The sequence below is a fragment of the Falco cherrug genome, chromosome 1, assembly GCF_023634085.1.
Source record: "Falco cherrug isolate bFalChe1 chromosome 1, bFalChe1.pri, whole genome shotgun sequence".
NCBI lineage: Eukaryota > Metazoa > Chordata > Aves > Falconiformes > Falconidae > Falco > Falco cherrug.
In genome coordinates, this window is record NC_073697.1 from 104,729,366 (window position 1) to 104,753,895 (window position 24,530).

The following is a 24,530-nucleotide window of genomic DNA, read 5'->3' on the forward strand; positions in this document are numbered from 1 at the left end:
ATCCTTTTGTATGCATCAATTCTTTTTAAAACCTCCGACTCCTTTCATTTGTCTCTTGCCAGGAGGAAAGGAACTATATTTTTGGGGGAAGATTTATAGGTGTGAATGAAAAGTAATAATAATATGTGTTTACACAGCAACACTGAAGAAGAGATTCTAATACAGTCAGAAGACCCTGAGTTTATTCTCAGGCTGCAGCTCGCTCTTGTTAAGCCCAGGCGCCGCCAAGACGGCACTGACGGAGGAAGGCAGGGGAGCAGCAAATCCTGCTCTGGGACCCAGCAAAAGCAATACCTGCTGAGCACAGCCCCAGCCTCCCCAGCACGCCAAGGGACAAGTTAAGACTGGTGAAATCCTAAAGATTCTTCACAGCTGTGCAAAGAGATGAACCAGCCATCCCCCAAAATAATTTATTTTTCCTTCATTAGAAGCTACAGCATAAAGGAATTTTTTCAAGGTGCTAAGCACCTATCTCAGGGCTCTCCCCCTCACAGCGGGAAGGCAGAACGAGCCAACACTGAACAGCTCTGAAAAATCTCCGGTTACAATCCGAGGTGCCATGCACAGAGTTCCAAGAGATAAGAGGCGAGCTTTATGGCAAACCACGGAACACTGGTGTGCTCGGTCAGCAGTACCACCCGGTGAACGACTCGGAGCCATGCGAAGCAATGGCACAGGTTGAAAAATTCATTAAGCTGCCCAGAGCATTAATGGACTTCACATTCACCACCATGCAGCCGAAAATGGATGACAAGGAACGGTTCATCTAACAGAGTTTTCTTCGTGGCCCGTTTCAGCCAACACTTCTGCAAACTGCAAGGACTTGATTTTCAAGCTGACCTCTTTCACTGCACTTGCAGTTTTCTGGGTGCTGCTGCGTGAGGGCATAAGGCACAAGACTTTGATGCCTAAATACCTGATACATGAGCACAATCAGGTTCTCAGACATCTATGCAGCTTGAGCTACACCCAGAAGTAATTGCAGGTGCGCAAATTAAACAGTCAATTGCAGAAAACCGTAAGCACAGGGAGATCTGTTTCTACAAATCCTCAATTTGCTGTGATTATTCTGTAGATCATTTCTAAGAAGAACAGCAGGGATTATGGTATGTCCTTAAACACAAAAATGCTTTGAGAACCACGAGCGATTATCGATTCCCCTTCTTCAGATGGGAAATATTTGAGTTGTAGGGAAGTGACTTTGTGCCCTACAGCAAAGCTAAGCCAGAGTACAGAGCTCTCAGATACAGAAAACACCACACAGACATTAAGCCATGTGCCTCAGTCATAAATATATCCATCAGCAGACAAAACTGACAGTACGACAAAAAAAATAATAATATTTTTGCACGCTCTTTACTTCCTCTTATTTGGACATAAATTCTGCATCAATACCTCTTTTCTGAGTATATGCAAGTTCCTTGTTTGCTGGCAGGGCGTTTGCACTGCTGCTATCATTCATATATCTCCCATAAAATGCACATATGTAACACACACGTGGGTGTATGCAAAAAAGGGCAATACTGTGACTCAAGCAATTTAATTTATGCCAATTACCCAATGCTAAACCACTCCACTGCAGAAATATGCTGACAATGATTGGTGCACAGGTAACCAATGTATTCGGAATGAGCAACAGTATTTATAACATGCTGAATGACTTAGTCACGCAGAATTAGAAAGCGGGGGAACTGGAGCATGATTTTGGTTTCTTAAAAGGTTCAGATCTGCATCACAGAGAGGGTGACAGGCAAAACAGTCATCTGCCAGACCTGGAATGAGTATTAAGACAGTGCTAGTTACACCTGTAGAATGACCTTGCAAATGTACTGGATGTTCCTCAATTTTGAAATACGTACGGAAAAATGACACAAGTTTGTGCTCAGCAGCCAGCATCACTCCCAGTGAATGCACTGGACAGGAGTTTTCTCCAAATAATGGTGTTATAAGGCTCCTCTTAACAACGCTTGTGGAAAGCACGAAAACTGTACAAAGTTTTCCTATTGTGGTTAAGAGTGACTTGGTTCCATCCAGACCATTGAATCGGAGTCCCAGCACAACAAAATCACCTGAAGCAAGCAAGCAACAAGCTCATTCTTCTCCCCCAGTTCCTCCTCAGATCCTCCTCCCTGCTCATCCCATACGTAACATACTCCAAATACCTGTTTAATATTTGAACTATGTTATCTGAAGCTGCAGTATCCAAATTTAAGTCAAGAGATTCTGATTTCAGTTGGCAATAAAAGCAGTCTTACAAAAGCATAAGCTACACAAAGACATGAATGGCATTGCCTTTCTGAGATCACATACACAAGACTACGGACCACGCAGCTGTTTAGGTGCAACAACTAGGCAAAACATACAAAAATCTGAAAAAATATTAGAGAATTATTTATAGCCTATTCTACGTTGTGCATAGTTTTGGAGCTCTAAAGAGCTAATGCCTCCTCTTACCCTACTGAAAGATGTCTGCTGGATCTTTGGCTAGCATGCATCCTACTGGAACCTATAGAATAAAATTATGCAGTAATTTGTAACAGCAAGCTAGGACCCCCAATCTTCCATCTCTAATCAGTCAGTCAAAACTTATGTTTTTGTCATCTCTGAAGAAGGACGGCTGGGTAACTCCCCAAGATGAAAAGTCATTTCTGAGAGAGGTCTAATCTTTTCATTTTTCATATAGGAAAAAAACCAACCAACCAACCAAACAACAAAACAACTCCAAAATTCTTATGCTGCTACTCATTTGGATCACAGACATACCATAAACCACTTAGAAACTAGTCCTAAAACCACGATGTGTACAATACAGACAACTGCTATTTTTTGTCTATTTATGTAGACATACACCCATATGAACATCTCCCTCCCTCTCTGAGTGTATGTGAACATGACAACGAGCAGAAACAAATGGCAATTACGCAGGCAGAGGAAGTGCTGCTCTCCTCCACAGCTGTAGCAGGGCACTGCTACCATTCCCTCTGCACTCGATTTCCCCCCCAAGTGCTTTTTCCACTCTGTCCTACCCCAAGATTCTCAGCAGTTTTTGTCTCAGTGAGACAAACCGGGCTGACATCAGCCAAATTCTTCTCTACATTTTCTGTGCCTAAAAGCAGTACAGACAGGCAGCTAAGACTTCTAACTGAATTTCACTGTTCCCGAAGCAGAAATTGATATATATTAAAGAAGCTTATTCCTTTCTACATTACTTTGGAACTCTTCTGTAATTTGTTCATCTGTGCAAATAGTTCTCACCCTGGCAGGAGTCAGCTTCCAGCACTTGAGCTTATTCCTTTTCCACAGGTTAAGCCCACCAACCCCAATACTTCAGTGTCTTTTTCTCTGGGCCAGTGCTCGCAACTAAAGTTTTTTGGAACAAAGAGCTACTACAGCAAACAATTTATTTATGTATTTAATTTTGGTTAGCAGTCACATCACAGATGCCAGCACCTCCGTGAGAGCTGTTAATATCTCCTGGATTGTAGAGATGAGATGGATTTCTTTGAATGCCTGTACGGCAGAAACCTGGGGCAATTCAGGATGCAAAGGTGCTCCGAGTCCCTTTCTCCAATTTGTATGTGCCATGCAGGGGCTGATGAGACACAAGCCAGGGAGGATTCTAGTATACAGTAAACCATCAACATATGGAAAGAATGGTGGCTGACTGAGACCCAGAACTGCTACAGCCTTCCTGGGAATTTCCCTTCCAGAGATGCCATCGCCAGAGACTACTGCACCGAGAAATCACTCATACGTATGTTTTGAGGGAGAAAAGGTCAACGGACCTGCTTTCTTCCTCCCATCTCCTAACTATACGGAAGGAAAAAAATGCTCTAGCTCTAAAGCTGAACAATTTGCTACTTTGTGATTTGAGGGCTAACCACCCAAACACAAAAGAAACCCAGTCCGCCAAAATAGACCTGAGTTTTGGAAGGGATACAAATCCTTGTGCCTCAGGGAATGTGACGATTGCTAATAGAAATTACTCTACCTACCAACCCAAATTTCTTAAACTACCAGCAAACCCTAGACAACAACAGTGACAGATCACAGCGTCAGATGGGACCTGGTCTGGTCACTGTTGCCAGTGACATTATCGACTAGAAGCTATGGGTGTGACACAACCCTTCCAGAATTTTCATCTGAAAAAAGCTTTTATGATTTGAGTTAAATATTTATAATACTCCAAAAGACAGTTCATGTATTTTCTCTAGAAAGTATGACACTGTTTATATTCACATTTTCGTACTGACTTCACTCTCAGTCTCAGGCACACATAAATGTTTGATGGCCTAGGACACATGACTAGCTTTAATCATGTTTGGACAAACCTCCTAATTATACATTTATCCTAGCTGTATAGACCACTGATTGAGTAATACATGTTTTAATAGCTCTAATTACAGCTTTAACTTCTTTCTCTTTTTTTTTAATTAGTTAACAAAAGGAATTAAGCCACAGTTCTTTAAAAGATTAGCTGTCAGTGATAAACCTATAATCTGCCAAATATGTGTACAACTCTGAACCACCAGATTTACTGTCTAAAGAATCATATGATCCTTAAGCTTCAGTTATTAAGTATTTGCATTTGAATGTGAAGTAGCTTGTAAGGGTCTCATAAAAATAGCTGAATACATACTTCTTTCAGATTAGGGACACACGGGCTGATGAGATCACACATAAAGCCAACCTAGTACAAATGACTTCTGTGCGTGTGTGTGTGTGCACAGCACCAGTGCAAGTCATGTTTTGAACTGATGTTGCTGGTCTAAAAGTAGAATCTTTCATATTGCTACAGCCAGTGCACCTGCAGCCTTTCCTGTATGACGATACTGAGTTAACCTCCTACAGATTCTACATATAGCTTCTGTAAAAGAGGGTTCAGCACCATGAAATTCCATACTTGAACTGCTGAGGTTTGCCATATTTTCCTTCTTTGTTATATAAACATTATGCAACAAACAAGGCTATGGATCAAGGTTTGCAGCCTTGGCAAGATGATGTGCATAAGGCCATTCCTGCCACTAGGCAGCTAGGATTGCCACCCAAAGCCTAAAATACATGTGTGCAGAATGACAACAAACTAAGGAGAAAGCACTGGGACTGACTGAATTCCCCTGAATTTCTAGAGCAAACTCAGTTGCGCTGCAGTTACACTCTTGTATTTCTGCAGCTGGCAGAGTCTTGCACTGACAACATCCAGGGTACCACAGCAGTCACAAGCGATCAGTTAGATCAACTGAAGACAGATAAATCTGATATATTGCAGGAGTCAGCTGAGCAAAGTAAAACCCACAGGGCTCAAATGTACATTCAAGGGCTGCACAACAGTGGTCCCTTTTGACAGCTACACTCATGTGCAAGCATTTGCCTTTCCTGAGCAGAACTGTATTTTCTGGCCAGGCAAACACCACTGCCTCTTGCACTCCATTCACTTTTCCCAGCCAAATCAGCACTTTGCAGGCATCGAAGTGGTTAAAGCTGACACACCACACCCTTCACCACAGGTATGAGAAGATGTACCATTAACCATGATGCAAACCAAACCAGGAACGTGCTTCTGAGTATCGGTATTGTGACTAAGAGCATTGGCTCCTGTAAACTCACAGTTCAAATTGCAGTTCATTAGCTGAGAGTCGCTAGAAGAGCTGAGCAATGGAATGGCTTTACAAAAGCAAGTATTTCACCTGCATAAACACTAACTCCCCCAATTCTCTTAGCTCTTCCAGTAACGACGGGGTCACCTTTCAGAATCTGAAAGTTTCCAAGTCAAACAGGGACACTGATGTATTGCAAAAGACAAGATGACATGAAACAATAATGTTGATGTTTTAAATTCCATTCTGTCTGGATGGATGACAAAGGCTACTGCAGAACAGATGAACAGATAAGCCTGAATACATCTTCCACCTCTGTGCACCCCTAAAGCTCTACCAATTTTGAATACATATAACCAAGACACCTGGCTTCCACATGTGCATACAAGTCCTGGGTCCACAGGAATACTGTTGACAGAAATATTGTGTCAGACCTAGATCTGGACCACACAGTCATATGCCCTACCTTTTCAAACATGAATGGTTCTAAATCTCCTCTAATAAATGAACAAATATTGTAAAGAGCTAGAGAGGGGTTACCTATTTAGTACTGGTGAACATGTCTTCCTATCAAGTGCAGCCCAGACTTTTAAGTAACTGAATATTCATGCCAAATTTTGGCCATTTTGTGTCTTACTGTCTGGGAGATCTTTGTGCAGAAACAAAGGAAGATTAGTATCTACCTTTATCTACAAGTAATTTTGAGTAATCCCTCATGGGGATTGCCAGCAGAGACCAAAATACAAAATAATACAGAGGCAGAACTGTTCAGTGTGATGTTTTGTTTGTTGGTAATTTTCTCCCCCATTAATAGGTTGGGTAAGCATTGTTTCCAGGATTTCCTACAACCAAAAGGAGTTGATTACGTTTAATCTCTGGGCAGCGTACATAACAACTAGCCGGGTACACGCTTGTGTGGAGTCTGCGTGATGAGGGGTTATGAGATAAGTTATCACCTCTGATGCAACACTGTGAGCTATCGGTATTTTATCAGTTTTCTGTAGAGCTACAAGTGCACTTAGAAGTTCACGCTACAGTTACCTGTCTGATAAATACAACTATAAACTACCCTTCTCACCTCCAACAAGATGTTCTTCCCTTATCATGACGTGAGTCATGCTGGCACGGTAGCCTGGGGGAGATGCACTGCATTTGCTGGTTCTTCTACCATTTGGCCCACTGCAGAGAAGTGATGGGGTTTAGAATTCTCTTTTCTTCCGTCTGTGTGTGTGTCATCACTTACCCATAACTACTTTTCACTTCCCACCTGTTTACAATCACAACCGCACGCAAAGTTTCCCATAACTTTCATCACCACTGGATTCTACTTAAGTTCTATTTAGGTTTCCTCCCTTCAGATTGAATTCTTGATGCTAAGTCCGTCTTTCATCACCACTTTCAAACTGCTCTTCTCCTTTACATGCACATCACAGAATCAGAGAAGAGCTGAGACTGGAAGAGACCTCTAGAGATAGTCTGGTCCGTGCCCCCTGCTCAAAGCAGGACCAACTACAACAGGTTGCTCAGGACCATGTCCAACTGAGTTTTGAATATGTCCAAGGATGGAGAAGTTGCAACTTTGCTGAACAGCCTGTTCCAGCGTTTGACCATCCTCACAGTAAAAACGTTTCTTCTTATGTTTAAACAGAATTTCCTATATTTTAGTTTATGCCCATTACCTCATCTTTTCATTGGGTACCATTGAGAAGAGTCTGGCTCCATCTTTACTGCCTCCTCTCAGGTAATGACAGATGTCAAAGCAGCACTACAGGCTGCCTAGGGATAGAAGCACAGCCCTAGAGTGACGATGCCACTCTAGCAAAGGTGAACTATTTAAACTCCCAATTAAATCCACATGGCAGATACCATCTCATCTACCATGTCTCTGTTACACCATCGCATCTACTGTGTTGGCTTTCTTCACTCTTTTTCCCTTAAGGCTGCTTGGGCATGACAAGTATACAAGTTTATAAATTGGTGTCCAACAAAGGATGCTTCTCTTACCCAAAGGCCTTCCCCTGAACTCTGACAGGGACGTCACTAACACTAAAGTGAAAATGTCCTGGACCTTTCTTCAAGTATTCATACATTTTATTCACATATTCACCTTTTTTTCAATCACACATGCTTATTATATGCTGACTAGAGGTTATAAGCATGTTACAGATGAGACCACTACATCATACCAAGATTTAATAGCAAGCTACTGAGTTATTGAAACCTTAGTATACTTGATTAATCATTTGCTCAAGGGTCAATATACAAACCCTTTGCCATTAGGATGGACTTACATCATGGCTTCTAAAGCAGTTCTGATTCTTCTACAGCACCCATTTACACTATGTCAAACACTTCAGAACTTCAGCTCATTTGGATGCATTAAGCGTCCCACCAATTCTCAGCTCTAAGCACCTCACCTTTGAACAACTCCCTTTTGGGAAAATTCAGCTGGTATTCACAGCCCTGCAAGGAGAAGAGAGACTACAACAAGTAGAAAGAGAACAAAATACATATTTAATAATAGAAATGAGCGAGGGAGATGAAGCAAAGTCCACTCACCTTTCCTTTGATTGTCTCTAGTATTTGTTAATGGCTTTACTGCTCCCAGGTGATCTGTTCAGACACACTTAATTGAATGTGGAAAGTTTTATTTGGAAATGCATCTAAGATTCTAGCTGATTAAAGTGTCCTTATTTTATGATATTTATATTATTATTTTGTACATAAAAATAACCAATAAAGCTTGTAAGATACTCCTTTTTCATTCATCACACCCTTCAATCAGTGTTTAACAACTGGATACCTACAGATAGGCTCTGAAGTGAAGCACCTAATTAAGCACTCTGGAGAAAACAGAACAAAACCAAAACGACCCTGGAAGTAGCAAGACTCCCACAGCACTTCCCAGAGCCAGCAGGGAGCTGCTGTGTGGTTTGCATGTACAAAATTCAGCATTTTCTTAGCTGCTTGCAAATTTTGAATGTGCAATTCCCCTTCAGCATTAAAATTGCAGCATCTGAATCCAAGTTCCCAACACTGCCCTTGCTTCAAACCTGTGGCAGTCCTGAGAGACTCTTCTACTACTTTTCAGTCATTTTTTGGAACCAAAAACAAGAAAAAAAGAAGAAAAAAAAAAAAGAAGAAAAAAAAAAAGAGTAAGCCCAATTCTTATTCTCCATCCAATTAGGTAACGTAATTACAAGTCCCTGGGTGATGAAGCAGCACCACCAGGTCCTGACAATTGCCTCAGTTAAGACAAAGCAGCATTCAGCTTACTAATTGAAGGGCTTTTCATGTGATTGACCTGCCTGTGGTAAAAATATTACATGACACTCAAATGGTGGGATTTATGTTCTTCTCAATTTAGTTTCTTGGTCATTAATATTGCATTAATGACAGGGGTCTGGAATGTAATTGGAAGGAATGTAACAGATTAGCTTGCTTATTCACCAGAACACCATCCAGCAGAGTGCCCTGTGCATAACTACTTATAAAATAGACCTTAAAGAAAAAGGCTAACATTTTCAAATAAATCACAGGGATCATAAAGAGCCCCATGTTACCAGTGCCTGCTAGAACATCAAGTTAAAGCACTCCTTTTCATCCTTGTGGCTGAAAGTGTAAGACACTGAGGAGACCACAGCACTTCACATGGCTGAAATAGTGGTCATTTATCCCTGTTAGAAAACCATTACATGCAGTTCGGCCAGACTGCATCTTCCAAAACTCTTCCCCTGAGAACCTTAATAGTTCTGGGTCAGAAGCAAACTGTTGTTTTTTGTTCCAGATTAGTCAGATGGGACACGCTTACCAGCACTTGCAACAAATATCTCTGGCATTAGGTACTATCACCATTCCCTACCTGAGATGTGCGAAGACAACCATAACATGATCACAAAAATAGGGATGGGGAGAACTACAATGTATTTTTGCAACTGTGGAAACAAGGCAAGCTGCTTGACACAAGAGCTTTTCAAATACTAACAGCTGGAATATGGCCTGGTGTACACAATACTAAAGAATATTCAAAGGCAGTAACAGGCTGCTGTGTTCCAGCACAGATGAGTCCCAAGAGAAGACTGAATCCAAGGAACCCAGAGAGAAACAGACACCAGACTTTTCAGAACAAATGGTTACAGGTAACACTAACACCTCCACCTTCACTGATATCTATAGAAACACGTGAGATCTAACCGCATTTACCCTATGGGCTGTCTTGGCTCAAACACTCCTTGGTTTGGATCAGCTCTTAAACCAAAATTCAGTCAAATCCAGCAGATGTTTCTGCTTCTTGGAGAGCACAACCCCACGTTCCTATCCCTGAAACTGCAGAAACGATGATTTCTCAGCACCCTTTGAAAGAAGCATCACCCCACTGACTGAGACATTCTGGTGTGAATGTTTTGCCCTAAGTATATGCATTTTCAAGGGTAGAACAAGTTTGGAGAGTCCATGAAGAGGTTTAAATGAAGTGACCATGAACAAATTTGTAGTCTCAGGAACTTTCCCTGTGCTGTCGGTTCTACTGATTCTTGGCATGTTTTATTTTGCATGTGCTAAAATTTTAAGTACACCGGGAGGTCAGACCTTTTAGGCAACTTTGCTGAAAAACCATCCAAAAGATTCCAAACTCTGAATTTTTTTCTTTCTGCATTCATGTTTCACACTTCTCTGGCTCACTGACTCAATCAAGATCCAGAAGCATCCAAGTGCTGTGAGGAATGCTGAATTTGCAGTAAGTTTGGCTTACATCTGAGAGATGTCTCATTTTTTAGCATCACATTTCCAGAGAGAAACTGGTGCATCTACCAATTCCTTCTACCTAGCAGCTTCTCCCTACTCATGATCTTTGAATAGCTGTTGTTGAAGCATTATTAATTGGCAAGGTTTTGTCATGCTGTAGCTTCATTTCATTCTCTAAATCCAGCCTATTTGACAAAATGACAATCCTTTTTAACTATATTAAATGCATTTGCATGTTTTGTCACTATCCCCTCACAAGACTTGGTCAATCATGTTTTCAGACATGATGATCAGCACCATTCCCAGGGATTTCCAGCTCAAAATCTACTACATGGCTTTGAGATTAGTACTCTAATTCAATGTTATCTGAATTGCAAATGCAGTGTTTTGTGTAGCATGTGAACTTTATGAATTTAAAAGAAACGTCTATACTCCAAAAGACTAATGTAGCACCTGGTACAATAATGTATTTCCCATCTTCACACTATTTGCACGTTTCTCAGAACACAATGGTCCTTTTTTCAGCCTTTGTGCATGACCCGGGTGGCCACATTATGTGTGCCATTGAAGAAGCGCTTACACTGCCTCTAGTATGACTGAAGCTTTTGTAGCTGTAGGCAACCAAGAGCTCAAGTAAAGAAAGGCTCAAATCCATACTTTTGCATCTGAACGCAAGCCAGAGGCTGAACAACACTCCCTCTCTCTTGCACCCTGTTTTTCAGGACGATATGCACAACCTTCAAGAACCACCAAGGCCCTGCTAATACAAAGTTGTTGCCAGGCTTCGTAATGAGCCTAAAACTGGGTTGAATGCACTGTTTTCTTTGTGAGGCATCATTAACCAAACCCTCCTGAAGCATCATGCTTCTTTTCAAGTCAGCCTCAAGAACACAAGCCATAAGCTGCCTTATTTACATCCATGTCAGCTTACAGCCTTAAACAAACGGTAATGCTTCTCCAGACCCATATCTGAACATCCCAGCAAAGCACACCACCAACTTGGCATCTCTTCGATACCCTCAATACATAGTTACCTAGGAAGCTTATTTCCAAAGGAACTTGCTTTGCCTTCTGCACTTGTTTGACCAAGGCAGGCTTTCCCACTACTGAAGCAACTATGCAGCAGTGGAGCACCGCATCAGGAATGGCTTGTGTTCCTCAGATCACAACTACTGCTGCAAGGATCACGTTAAACTGATAGGAAATTTTGGAATTCCTTACTCGATATTTTAACATTTGCTTGGAAACTTACAAGCAGCACTACTTACTTTCTTTTTTTAATTTATTTCCTCCCTCCACCCCAGCCAATTCAATTCCATTCTATTTAAGGAGCATTTTCCCTTTCTTCCATTCCTCGGATGTTTTGAATGAGGATGAGCTTAAGATGCTGTAATAATTATTTACAAAGCATAATGCTGAAGCCTTATAGGGTCTTCCAGTAAGACAGAGTTGAAGCAATAAGACGTCCTTTTTGTGTTCCATCAGCATGCTCTGGGGTTAGGCCTCTGCTGCAGTATGACAAGCAGAATATACACTTTAATAGACAACACAAGAAGAAGGAACGCTTCCAAGACACACACAGCCTGGCAATGAAATAAATATGCCTTCTTCCCTCTGACTCCTCAGCAAATAAGTGACCCAGGTGAGATTTCCTACTCGGGCACAATAAAAGCAGGACAGGCAGGATGATAGTTACAGGCAGGTGTTGCTTCCAAACCATCCATTAACTGACATAGTGGCTGAACTTTCCTATGCTTCAACCTAGAGACTATAAATTCCAGTTTCTGCATAAAAATGAGACAAAACTGTAAAGGTCTTTGGCCTGTAAAGATCTTTCACGCTGGCACTACGGTCCCCAGCTGTTTTCTCTAGGCATTTTCATGATCTGATGAAACAGCATCAAATGTAAGCGTATTGGTTTAAAAAGGTGTAGGGTGTGACTCAGTTCACACAAAGGCACACTAAAGTTTCCCACAGACTCCCAAAGGACGAGCTGAATCAGAACCACAGTCACAGACCCTATGATAACGATTTCAACATCTTCCAGTAACCTAGATAACTAACGGTTGTCCAGAAAATGGGTAGGCAATTAGAGGGAGCCCTCACTGAGACCCACTGCAAATGAGCATTAAGCCTCAAGCCTATTTCTTTATACTCTCCCAGCACAAACCTCTGTCCACCTGCTCTAGAAACAGCCTGAGCTCTGAGGAACAGTCCTGACATTTCGGTGCAAATTGCTGCTTTCATTTTAATGAACTAGCAATAGAAGCCTCTGCAGCAGCACGTGTCAGTCCAGGTGAGTTATGACACTCAGCAACAGAAACACCTCTTCTTCTTTCAGCATCCACAGTGTCTGATTCAGATATTGCATGCTTTCAGAGCAATGAATGACCCAAAAGCAGGAAGCAGTGGGCAGGAGGCACACTTAGGATCAGAACAGCACATGACTGGGACAACTGGAGAAGTTTGGGATGTGGTGCCAGACAGACCCTACCTGGGGGAAGATGGGACTTGGGGGTGTTACCTTGACAGCTCTCGGGTCCCAGAGGGGAAAGCAGAACTGATCCTGCTCCAAACACACTGCAGACAAGAAATACAATGTATGGTAGAGCTATTCCTTATGATAGTTTCTTGCAGTTCATTTTTCTTATCACATGATTAAGCTTTCTGAGTAAGCTTTGGAACTATGCTCTGTGTCTCTCCTGGTAGCCATCACCAGCTGTGTTTTCAATAACCCTTCCCAAATGCTTTACAGGTATATAGATGCAGATACCAGAGGGTAAAAAAACAACACTCAGAGCAGAAAATACACCACTTCATTTTCTAACACCTAGGAAAAGCCTCCTCATAGATTGGCTTTTGTGGGGTTGATGCTCTGAGAACACCCTAACCTGTTTTTCATTTATAGGTTCCTTTTAACAGGGACAAGTAGAAGGGGACAAGGTAGGAATATAAAGCAGCTAGGAGACAAACACATGACAGTAATCCTGTACTCCATTGCAGAAAGCTGCAACTATTTCATCTACATAAATTTTTTTCCCACCTCTTCTGTCCTAGGTCAGCAAAATCTGAGGGAACAATGAGGACCCCAGATTCAAGAGTTCAAATCATTACACGGGTCTGTGCAAGAGAAGATGTTGCTCTTACATGAGAACAGTTTCCCATACAGTATTTGATATCAGCAGTGCTGAAGATGTTAGCGGACTTGACAGATACCCGGAATCTCTTAAGACCAGCTTAGGCAATGCTTCATTATTGAAGGAAAAAGCAATACTGTATTTTTTTCCTACACCTCATGTAATCCGTATAAAAAAACCATGCAACACAGTAGAACTTTTAAGAGTGCTGTGAATAGCACTGGGAAGGAGCAGTAGGAGCCTTCGGGGGGGGGGGGGGGGGGGGGCAGAGGTTAAAGAAATGGTGCCTCTCAGTTCCCATAGAAACTCTCATACTGCCTTGTCCAGGAAGCATGGATCTCTCATACTTCCTTGTCCAGGAAGCATGGATTTTGTTACATCTTGATCTAGTCCTAGCTAGAGGTGGAGAGTCAAGTAGCCCTGAAAACACAGTTTCTCACAGCAGAACTGCTGCAGGAACCTGACAATTCCTACCTCCCAAGAGCTGCAGCTTTGGAGGTCTCATCCCCATCTCCAGCACCGACACAGGTGTAGGTACATATAACCAGACCTGAGGCAGGTTCATTTCTTCTCCTGACGGGCAGTGCCATCACCTGCATATTGCAGTGCAGGTAAGCCTTTTGCACAGCATGCGGCTTAGAGGGGAAGCAGCTCTAAAGCTGTGGGAATTACCTTTCTTCAAAGCAATGCAAAAAAATGCTTTAAGACATACGGGAGAGGGAAAGTGAGGCAGAATCAGTCCACAAAGAATTTCATTGTGCAGTGTAAAGTGGAGATGAGAACCCTTAGCCTTTCCCTCTCTTCTGGGTCTTCAGAGCCGCCTAAGTCCAGCACAGCACCCTCCTTCACCCGGTACCTACTGATCCTCGGCCCCTAGCACAACAGCTCTCCTGTGGTGGTGAGGGAGCCCTGATAGCAGAGGGCAGTGGGGGAAGAATATATAGAACATATAGAAGAATATATAAATTGCTATGTCTCATCTTAACAGAGCAGAGGCAAAGCAGTAGGTTACAGCTACCAGGTGGTGCAGCAGGGCACTACACCAGCATTACATGTACAGCCATAAGAGCAGCACTTAGTAATTTGACTGTTGACACCACTAGCAGATAGAACAGCAACACTACTGTAATATATTACCCACCCTAATCTCTTCATCTGTGATAAGAGAGTATGCAGCGGACTATATTTTTCCTGAGCAGCCTAGCAAAAGGGCAAGCATGCAGAAATCCAAATGTCAGCAGCATATGCTCATCTGTAGGGTTCCAGCACCACATTAAAGGCTGGCAAAACACATCAGAGCCAAAAATCAGCCTTTGTCCATGAACTCCCCCTGTTAGTTCCAGCACCAATTTCTGCAATGGCCACACAAACTGTCAGGAATCGCCCATGAGGGAAGGGATTGAATGCGTGTGCCGCAGACTTCACAACGTTGCTGGGAGAATCTCTTTTGCCTTCTTTCTAAAAGAGACTTCTGCTCAAGAATAATAGGATGGAACAGTGGGATATAAACATTCCAGTAATTCATGGTGACTTCAAAGATAACACACACGTACCCTTCTTACATACAAAGCAACAGCTTGGGGCTTTTAGTTTGTTTGCTTCTGTTTTTCAAACTGTGGATTTATCTTACACAGTGGAAGCAAAGGAACAGAAGCTGTATGTTTTATAGTACAACTTCTGCCACAGCACATAAGGCTAAAGGCGCTTTTTATTTTTTTTTTCCCCTTGGAGCGAATCATCATGTGTAGGGGGATGGGGTTGGTTTATGTTTACATTTTTTAAAATTAACCCAGCTAACCATTTGTTTCATACTGCACATAATTCGTTACTTCTCTTTTAGCACTCCTTGAAAGACAAGCTTTGGAAATAAATACACATCTGGCAAGTCTGAAAGACAGGACTTCAGCAAGCGCTGCAGGCTAACTAGAATTCCACAGTGGACTATTTTCTTCCTCTTTCAGAGATAAAAATAATTAAAAAAACCCAAACCACTAGTAGAAACACCTATCCAGATTAACATGCTGTGGCAGGGAAAATGTTTTACCATATTAGCTATATCAACATTTAAACAGAAATATTTATCAAGAACTGGAGGATTCAAAAGCACATTCCTGGTTTACATTGTTAAGTCTTTGCTTTTCCATTTCCAAACTTTATACCATCTGCAGCTCTCATGTCTCCCAGTAAACCCACATTACCACAGCCTGGTCTGGCTGATTATTAGGTACACTTGGTCTCCCAGCCCAGCGGAGCCTAACTACTTTGCAGAATACTTTGCTCATCTGTAAAACAGCATCCATTTTACACAGAAATATGCTTTATTCGAGATATTTATATGGGAAATAGCAGTATTTCACAAGACTGGAGAACAGTCTACAACTTTCCATCTCCAAGCTCTTTCTTGCTTAAAAGAGCTTGGAGGTAGGAAGTATTTTAAAGCAAGAAGTGTGTCTGTCCACGAGGGAGAGGAGTCCTGATCTCTCAGAAGTTGAGCTAAGAGGGGTAAGAAAGCTAGCACCAAAGCAGGGTTTCATCTAAGACAAATTTCTGGCCAAAGCAGTCACCTGTAAGAGCTATTATTATGACTAATAGATGTGGATATCCAAGCAGCCAGAAGCAAACTCCCAGCCCGTGGCCTGATGGCTCCTGATAAACAAGTTGCTTCACGTAAAACTGTTCAGAAAGAGATAAATGGTGCAACTGGGATTACAGACTCTTTCCAATGACATCCTGGGATATAAACTGGCTCAAGATGATCAGCTGCAACACAGACAATCAGGCCTTACGCTCATCAAAATGCTATCTAGAGAAAAAAACTGGTCACTTATTAAATCAGACTTTATACTGACACAGAGGAAGACAGACACATATTCGGCTTTTGTGGATGGAAATGCATCGTGGTAAAGGACCTGCATGGAGATTGCATACATTTCTTTGTGCTATGACTCTATACTGAGCAGCTCACTTTTTTTTGGCTGATTTATTATGGCATATGAACCAACAACCAGCAAATGTTTTCTCCAGTGCTTGCCAAAAGCCAAAAACCACACAAGGAAGGGTTTTACAGGTGAAAGTATACCAAAAATTTGTGTACCCGCAGATGCAGGACTGATTAAAAGGCATGCATAAAGTGAGGTAATTTCTAAGCAGGTGTCTGTACTTACAAAATACAAATTAAGATATATACACACTTTATCAGAGTTTCTATAAACAGAGTTAATCTAGAGATATGTCTAAACGTGTACCAATTTTAACTAATTTTAGATTAATGAACAAGTTTGTTAAGGAGTTTTTAAAGCAACTTTTATTTTAGTAAGTGCCGAACAGTGTTATAAAGCAGAAATGTCCAAGCATCAGAGACAAAGTGGAGGACTCATTTCTTATTTTTCTATAGAGAAAATGTGCAGTAACATAAATTATCAATTCACATTATTTGACAGAATAAAAAGTGACCTTTTCAATATTATCTCAGTCTTGTTACTTCTGATTATTTTCTTCAGCTAAATTTATCATTAGTTATTTTTAACCATGAAACCAAGTGTATTTATGGAATTAGTCTCTGATATGGTAGTTACTTGGGTTTCTTATTTTGATTTGTTTTAAATGTAATTTAAGACCTCATGAACAATAACCTAATATTTAAGTATCTGATTGCCCTGTTTCTATTTTGCTATGCATGGAATTCATACATTGTTGTTTTATGTAACTATCACCTCCTATACACTCTGGAACTATCCTTAAATTTTGGTCTGACTTTCTTTTTTCCTTGTGAGAACCTATTATTTAGCTATTTACTAGCTACTAGCAGATGAAAGATTCATTCTACATTTATTTGATGATCATTATTCCATGTTAAAAGCCCAAAGATATTTGGTAATAAATAAGTGTATTTTCGTAAGTGGTTACAAACCTTAATGCAGAGCCCTCTAGCAACTACATGTCCGCATGGTGTATACATGCAAATCCCTGTTTTATCTGCCACTTTTCAGTCAGTATCTTTTTAACCCAAACAGCATGAAATAGCATTTAGATAAAGATCTTAGATGAACTGTTTCATTGTGCTCCAATCCTTTTTTCCAGATCAAACCCCATCTCTCTGAGGTAGCGTCTCACTCCATGTTCTTTTCTTGCCACATGGGTATTTCTTTATTGAACAACTTAACAGTAGGACAGATAAGGATTAGTATGTCCTTTTCTGTATACTTGTTTGCACAATAAATTACAAATGATCTAGATATTCATTTGAATGATAGCATTTTGATTGTTTTCCTTTAAGTGTCCCAGTTTTAGCCAGGAATAAATACTACCATCACACTGCCAAAAATCTTTAGAAATTGAGTGCCTTGAGTCCACCAGCTCTGTAGCTGCTTTCTGCCTTTGTTAAGCTTCTCTTTGCATTTACAGTCCAAATTTGAACTATGCAGATGTGTAGTCGATTTAATTACACAGTCATAGCATGTGTGAGGCACTAGGCACTGTCAAAATTTGAAGAAAGGCAATCCCTAGAGGCACAGTTTGCTGTTTCTACTGAATGGCTATTGTCTCTCGCCTAGTTCAGTATTTTTGCTGTCACCACATGAAGTTCTCTGTACAGTTTTTCAGAGGGCTAAGCCTGTGCCAGCTTGCTCCTTCTAACCCTGTGTTTTCATGTTGACTTGGATGTCAGTACCTATCTACTTACAGCAGTAGTCTTACTACTGCTTTTATTTGTGCCAGCAAAGAGTTTTTCATATTTCAGCTCCTAGCCCTCCTCCCTGACAAACACATTTACTGTCTTGTAAGAAAGAAAGAAAAAATGTTGAGAGAAGAGCCAGTGTTTTGCTCCTCAAATGAATCCTAGAAGACAAAGATCAGGAAAAATGCCTAGTTAGTCACTACATAAAGAAAAAAGCTGCATCAGCTCTTATCTGACCCTTTTTCTCATTAGCACTTCAGGAATTCACCTTGTTCAGTGTGGCATGCCTTCCCAATTAGAGATCAGGCCTCCAAAAAGGATGCCAAAGCAGTAGGGATAACTAGGTGAAGCTGGGATTATTCTTACGACCTGCTGCAGCCACTGGGTAGAGCACATCCATGCAGCAGCTGCAAATTTTTCCATGATCTCCTGGAGCTGGTAACAAAAGCTGGGCATGAGACCTCTGGTTTAATAGAGAAGTCTCCTGGTAGAGTCAAGGATGGCAGTAAAGTCAGGACAGAGGGATTTTTCTCAGAATTGGTGTGGTTTTTGTCCAAGGTTGTAGTTTGGGTCCAGAGTTAGCATTGATGCAATCCAGGGGAAATTAACACAGGTCTAGCTATTTTGATCTTGTCTCTCTGGTGACTTGCAAAACATTGGGGTTTGAATTCCAATCATAATCCAGCTTTATAAACATAATTCTCTCTTTGTCTAACAACATGCCACTTCCACTCTGAGCTTCTCTATACTGATGACCATATATATGAATCCCTGAACTACTTCAGCTAGTAAGTCAAAAATCCTTAAACTGAAAATCAATTCTGAAAACAGAGATAACATCAGTCCAGTTCCACTGTTCCACTACTTGCAACTACAGGGCAGAGAGATCAATGAGAACCTGAGCATAAATGTCTGTTCGTAACATAAGAAGTGTTTATAAGTAGGTAACCCTCCTTTATAAAATGCTTCCCTCTCTGGGCTCTGATCACAGCTGCTTTTGCAGAATGTTATGAGGACGTGAAAAGAAAGAAAAGAAAAAAGCCTCTTGGCTTTAGATGGGAGATGTTACTTCTCTGGAAAGGAACCAGAACAATTTACTGAGTTAAAGGCTTCTACATTTGGCCATATGCATTTTTCTTTAGAAATGCAGCAACAATCAATCCAACATGAAAGCCAGACAGACATGTGACTTCCACTGCCCGCTTTAGGTGGAAATTCTCTTGTATTAGAAACTGCCGAGCATGTGAGTGAGCAGGAGGGAGCAGGGTGGAGAGGTTTAGTCCCTGGTTGTCATTCTTTAGGTGTGACCACAATGCTGCAATCTCTGGAACGCAGCTGGACAGAAAGGATGAGGAATGCCCCTGCCTCCCTTGGGGAAATCAGTCTGATGATGCCAGGAGCTGTGACTTGTCTCTCCAGGAATGTTGCCACCTGCAGCAATTAAACATCCTCTATAATATGATGTAAGCAAGAGGATATTTTTCCCCAGAAACTGCCAGATCATTGTTTCCTCCAAGTGCCTCTGACAGGCAAGAAAATTAATGCAATGAGGAGTCCTCAAAATGGGGTACTGTGTCTGTCCTGAAAGCAGGTGAGGGATGCTGTGCATAGCTTGACAAAATTAAGCAAGCCTGATAACTCCATCATCAGGTCCCCAGACAAATCCATCAACTAGCGTTAAAGGAGCTGAAACTACGTCCAATCTCCATGCTGTCATCCACCTTCACTGCCTTTGTTGGATAGGAAACAAAGCACATGCATAAAATCACTGCTGGATGCATTTTGTCATTCCACATGCCACGAGCAGACTTCCCAACAAACTCCAGTGGCCTTTGTTACATATCAGAAGACAAGAGAACTACTATATAGCAATGGAATTTTTTCTCCCAAGTCTTTTTTAAAGCCTTTCTTTAGGATCTCCCTCAAAACTCCTCCCTTATGTCAACAGAAACTCTTGCTTAGATATGTTTCACTTGTTATTTTTTATGAATATGCATGATCAAAGACTAACAGCTCTCAGAGTCAAGGAAACACAGTTATACATATCACAATTCACCCACAAAAGGTCAGATATGCTATATGTACAATACACATGAAAGGGAGACCTTCCCCTTCAGCACACTGTGATGGAAAGTTGTTTAGGAACACATTGTCCATCTTTTCAGAACACCCTGCAAAGTGCCTTTGCAAAGATCTTACCTGCTCAGTGATGAAGGAACTTGAAAAAGTGACAGCTGACCAAAAGAAGATCCCACAGCTGAGAATGATCTTTCTGTTGAAACGGTCACCAAGGTAACCAAAGATAGGCGCTGCAACCATGAAACTACAGATGAAAACTGAAAAAGAGAGAAAAAGGAAAGAAATATTTAATAAACATCAGACCAAGAACACGAAAACTAATTTTCTGCAAGACAAATCCTCTAGAGAACAGTTCCATTTAATCAGACATTCTGCAGCCCTGACTTAGAAAGTTGTGCAGTCTGATAGGCTTTCAGAAGTCAGGGTTTCCTTAATCAAGTGGGTTTTTCATTCCCAGAGAAACTTCAGGCGAGGGAACTGATATTACATTTGAAAGCACCAGCCCCTCACAGTCCACTGTGAGCTCAGAATCCAGGGATGGGCAAAACCAGGACAGAATAAATTCAGAGCTTCTGTCTAAATGGCACCGAGAAGGTGAAGTGGTGGTTAGAAGGAGTTGCACATGAACAGAAACAAGCCAAGGGCTCCTTGTTGGCTCTTGCAGCAGAGACCACGGAGAAACGGGCCACAGAGGCTGAATTTCTTTCATCCTTCCTAGCAGTATTTTAAGGCAACCACGCAACAGTGAGGAAAAACAGTAAACACTACTATCATCCTACTGGCACCACCTCTGTCCTTAGAAAACTCCTGTCTCCTCACTATGTCCTTTCACCAGCACCGAACTTGTATTTAAATCCACCACGGAGTAGCAGTTTCACTAAAAGAAAGAAATATAACCTACAAAGCTCTAACAGGCCAGGGATGTCCTCATCTGAAAGCCTACAAGTTCACCTTTCCTGTTTGCTTCCCCCAAAAAATCTCCCAAAGCATTAACCCAAGACCTTCTGTCACGTAGGAATGAGGCTCATGATAAAATAACCTCTGCAAAATCTCCTCGACTTCAGACTTCACTCCTCCAGTCTAGCTCCAGTTTGGCCAGTGACACCACTGAGGACACCTGAAATGAGGCAATCACACCATATTCACGATTCACTTGGAACTTGGCAGAAATAGCCATGTTTTGAGCTGATTTATACCTGGTTTTTGTCTGTCCACATTAGAGATCTGCATGAAAGCAACATCAATTTTACTGCTATGTAGTATAAACTTTTCGACTTTCACTGACTGTCTCAGGTTCAGCAAACCCAGAAGGATTTGGGGGGGACACTAGAATACCTGGAGATCCCTCTTAAGTTGCAGAGTTACGTCTCTCATTAATTACTGGGTAGTTCTTGGAAGGCAGGGTGGGCTTTTGGTATTGTCTAGGCCCACCAATCTACTTTTAATTGTATAAAAGGGGGTGGGTGGGATAGAATAGGAAAAAAAGAGGCAAGAGCAAAGGACACACACCCTTTTGGTTGGAATGTGTGCATAAAATTATAGTGGTTAAGACTCAAATGATGAATTTTTCATGGATAATGATATACGATAGCTCAAAAACATGCCGCATGCTGAATTATGAAATGATCTAAATGTCTCTTTTTTTTTTTTAGCATATTACGATGTCAAAGCTGCTTTATAAATAATACATATCCATTTGCATCTATATTTTGTGAGACATGATTGTGCATATATCAGTTTTGCACTGTGGTATTTGATCAAAATTACAGATTTACTCTTTTTACATTTAGAGTAAAATAAATGGAGATACTACAGAAATGTTAAGACATGTGAAGAGGCACACACAGCCCTGGATCACACGTATTTCAATAGTAACGCTATGAACAAGGTTGCTGTTAAGCTAGCACATAAACCCTATGGGTAGACGGGATGCTCGGTTCCTGCATCTATCCCCAAATCCTTGTGCAAACAAAACCTGTTGAATAAACCTACGAGCACTTACACCGTGCTTTCGTCTCCTGTGTTTTACAGAAACCCCACACAAGTAGTCTGAAACGCAGCTTAGCACTCCATCCCCAGGAAACCAGCCCCCATGGAGGTCGGGGGGGCTGCTACGTTTTAGGAAGGCCAGGCAGTGCTGCTGCCCCATCCCTGTGGCACGCACGCTCCCAGTGCAGAGCGCCAGCTTTGCCAGACAGGATTGGTGCACGGCTCCAGCACCACGCAGGCTCCCACCTCCTGCTCAGCTGGTGCACGCAATGCTTGGCATAGCCCAGGGCGCCATGCTCTGCCGACCCTGGCTCCCTGCTCAGTGGCAGGACACAGCCTGCCTGGGTGAATGCTCTCTCTCCCGCGCAGGGGCATTTTGTCATCTCGCCCACCCCTGCAGCACAGTCCAGCTCCCCGAGCTGCACAGCCCTGAAAGCCTCGATCTCCAAGGAACTTGGCTCTAGTAAAGCAGAAGGGGCTTACAAATCTCTGCTCTACAAGGTACATCTGCACTGGCCCCGGTCCAACAAGGCACTTAAGCACATGCTTATATTAAGCACTTTGGAGTCATCAATTCCATGATTAAGTGCTTTCCTGAATTAACACCAAAGTGCTTGGCACCTTGCAAAGCCGGTGCAGCAGCCTGGCATGAAGGATGTGTGACTGTTTATTGGGAATGAGAAACAGAAAATGACTCTGACTTGTACAGAGCAGTGTGCCCATTGCAATTTGACCTCACCCTTGGAAGGACACTGAAATTCATTCATCTCCAAATCAGATATTCTGCTATTTTTACAATGTAAAAAGACATGAAGCTAAAAATGCTCCCAAGGGAAAATTAGATATAGCCAAGTCAGCATCCCACCATTTCAAATATTGAAAAACCTGATTAATTAAACTTTGAGACAAGGGGGTGTGATCCAAAATTCACATTAATCCGTAAGATTATTAGCTTCCATGACCTCTGGATCACAAATGCAATGTCTAATTCTGGAATTTGGGCAAAAGCAGGCAAAAAGCACAAACCTCCTCTTTGGAATAAAACAAACTGAAAACAAGATCATCCAATGCCTTTCCAAGAACACACATCCTGCTGTTACTCAAATCCCTTCAGTGAATTTATTTTTGGAAGATTCTGAACTAAGCTTTGAGCTTTGTCACAGGTAAGCAGCTGACTTGACAGTTCCACAAGGTGTAAAATGGAAGGACAACAGAACCTAATAAATAATAGCTAATGGAACACAGCTGTCATAATAATAAATGCAATTTATGTCAGAGTATTTATGACCCAAATATGCATCAGAGCACTGATTGATTGAAATAAATGCAGAATATGATGGCTGTGTGGTCTGTCAAAAGGATCTGCCTGTTACAGGCATTTCGCGTGAATCAATTTTTGCAATTACTCCTGCAAATGACAGACAAGACTCCTGAACGAGAGGCTGGGTTGGCAGAATAGACTTGAATGAATCTAGGGGACATTACCAGGTGAGGTGGAAACCTCAGTTACTCTAGATCAGGAGTTGAGGTTCTGCGACAGCTAAACACCACAAAGGGCAGATCTTACCCAGGTGACAGAAAACTGCCAACACATTCAGTTGGAGAGAGGGGCAGCAGAAACGTGAATAATTTGTAAACACAGCCTCAGCATAAGGCAGAGGGGTGCCTTCCAGTGATGGAGCCTGGCACCCATGCCTCTGTCTTCCTGCCTGGCTCCTCTCCCCTCTTCCACAGCATTTTCTGCTCCTTGCACTCACCTACTCCCCTATTAATACTGAAATGGCACCACAGCAGCTGCTGCTTCGGCTCAACCCACTGCCACAAATCTTTTCTATCAGGAGAGCGCGGTGACAAAGGCTGATATTTCATTTGCCTCTTCCCAATCAACAGCTCCTTTTCCCATTTACACTTAAAGCCATTTCAGAATATTACCAAGTCTTGAAGAGCTGTACAGTGCAAGCCAGGGCAGAGTCAGAAATCCACTGGGATTTAGGATGAGCTACTGAAAAGGTAGTGATTGCATTCAGAGCAGCTGTGAGCAGGTATAGCAACGTCAGTCACCATTATGTATGCCATAGAGCTAATTCCTCTTGGTAAATGATCTCCAACAGTGCCGGCAGAAGTGGCTCAGTCCCAGCATTGGGTGGAGCTGGGATACATTTCTGCAGGAGCAAATTATCATGTGAGCAAAGGATGAATAAACAGACACATAATGAATGCCATCCCAGGAGGGAGGTTCTTTTAAGTACAGGTATTTTCAAAAGGAGATCCTATTTGTCTTTATACCTCCTTTGTGGCTTAGCCGCTGAA

At 41.9% G+C, this 24,530-nt stretch overlaps 1 protein-coding gene across 4 annotated transcripts in view; it reads right to left on the reverse strand.

Moving 5' to 3' along the window:
- SPNS2 (SPNS lysolipid transporter 2, sphingosine-1-phosphate) overlaps positions 1 to 24,530 on the reverse strand; it is a 141,485-nt gene that overhangs the window by 55,931 nt on the left and 61,024 nt on the right. For all 4 annotated transcript variants that reach the window (XM_055728555.1, XM_055728562.1, XM_055728542.1 and 1 more), the window contains exon 3: positions 20,352 to 20,488. In XM_055728555.1, the coding sequence (XP_055584530.1) occupies positions 20,352 to 20,488 (137 nt within the window). The remainder of the gene's footprint in view (positions 1 to 20,351; positions 20,489 to 24,530) is intronic.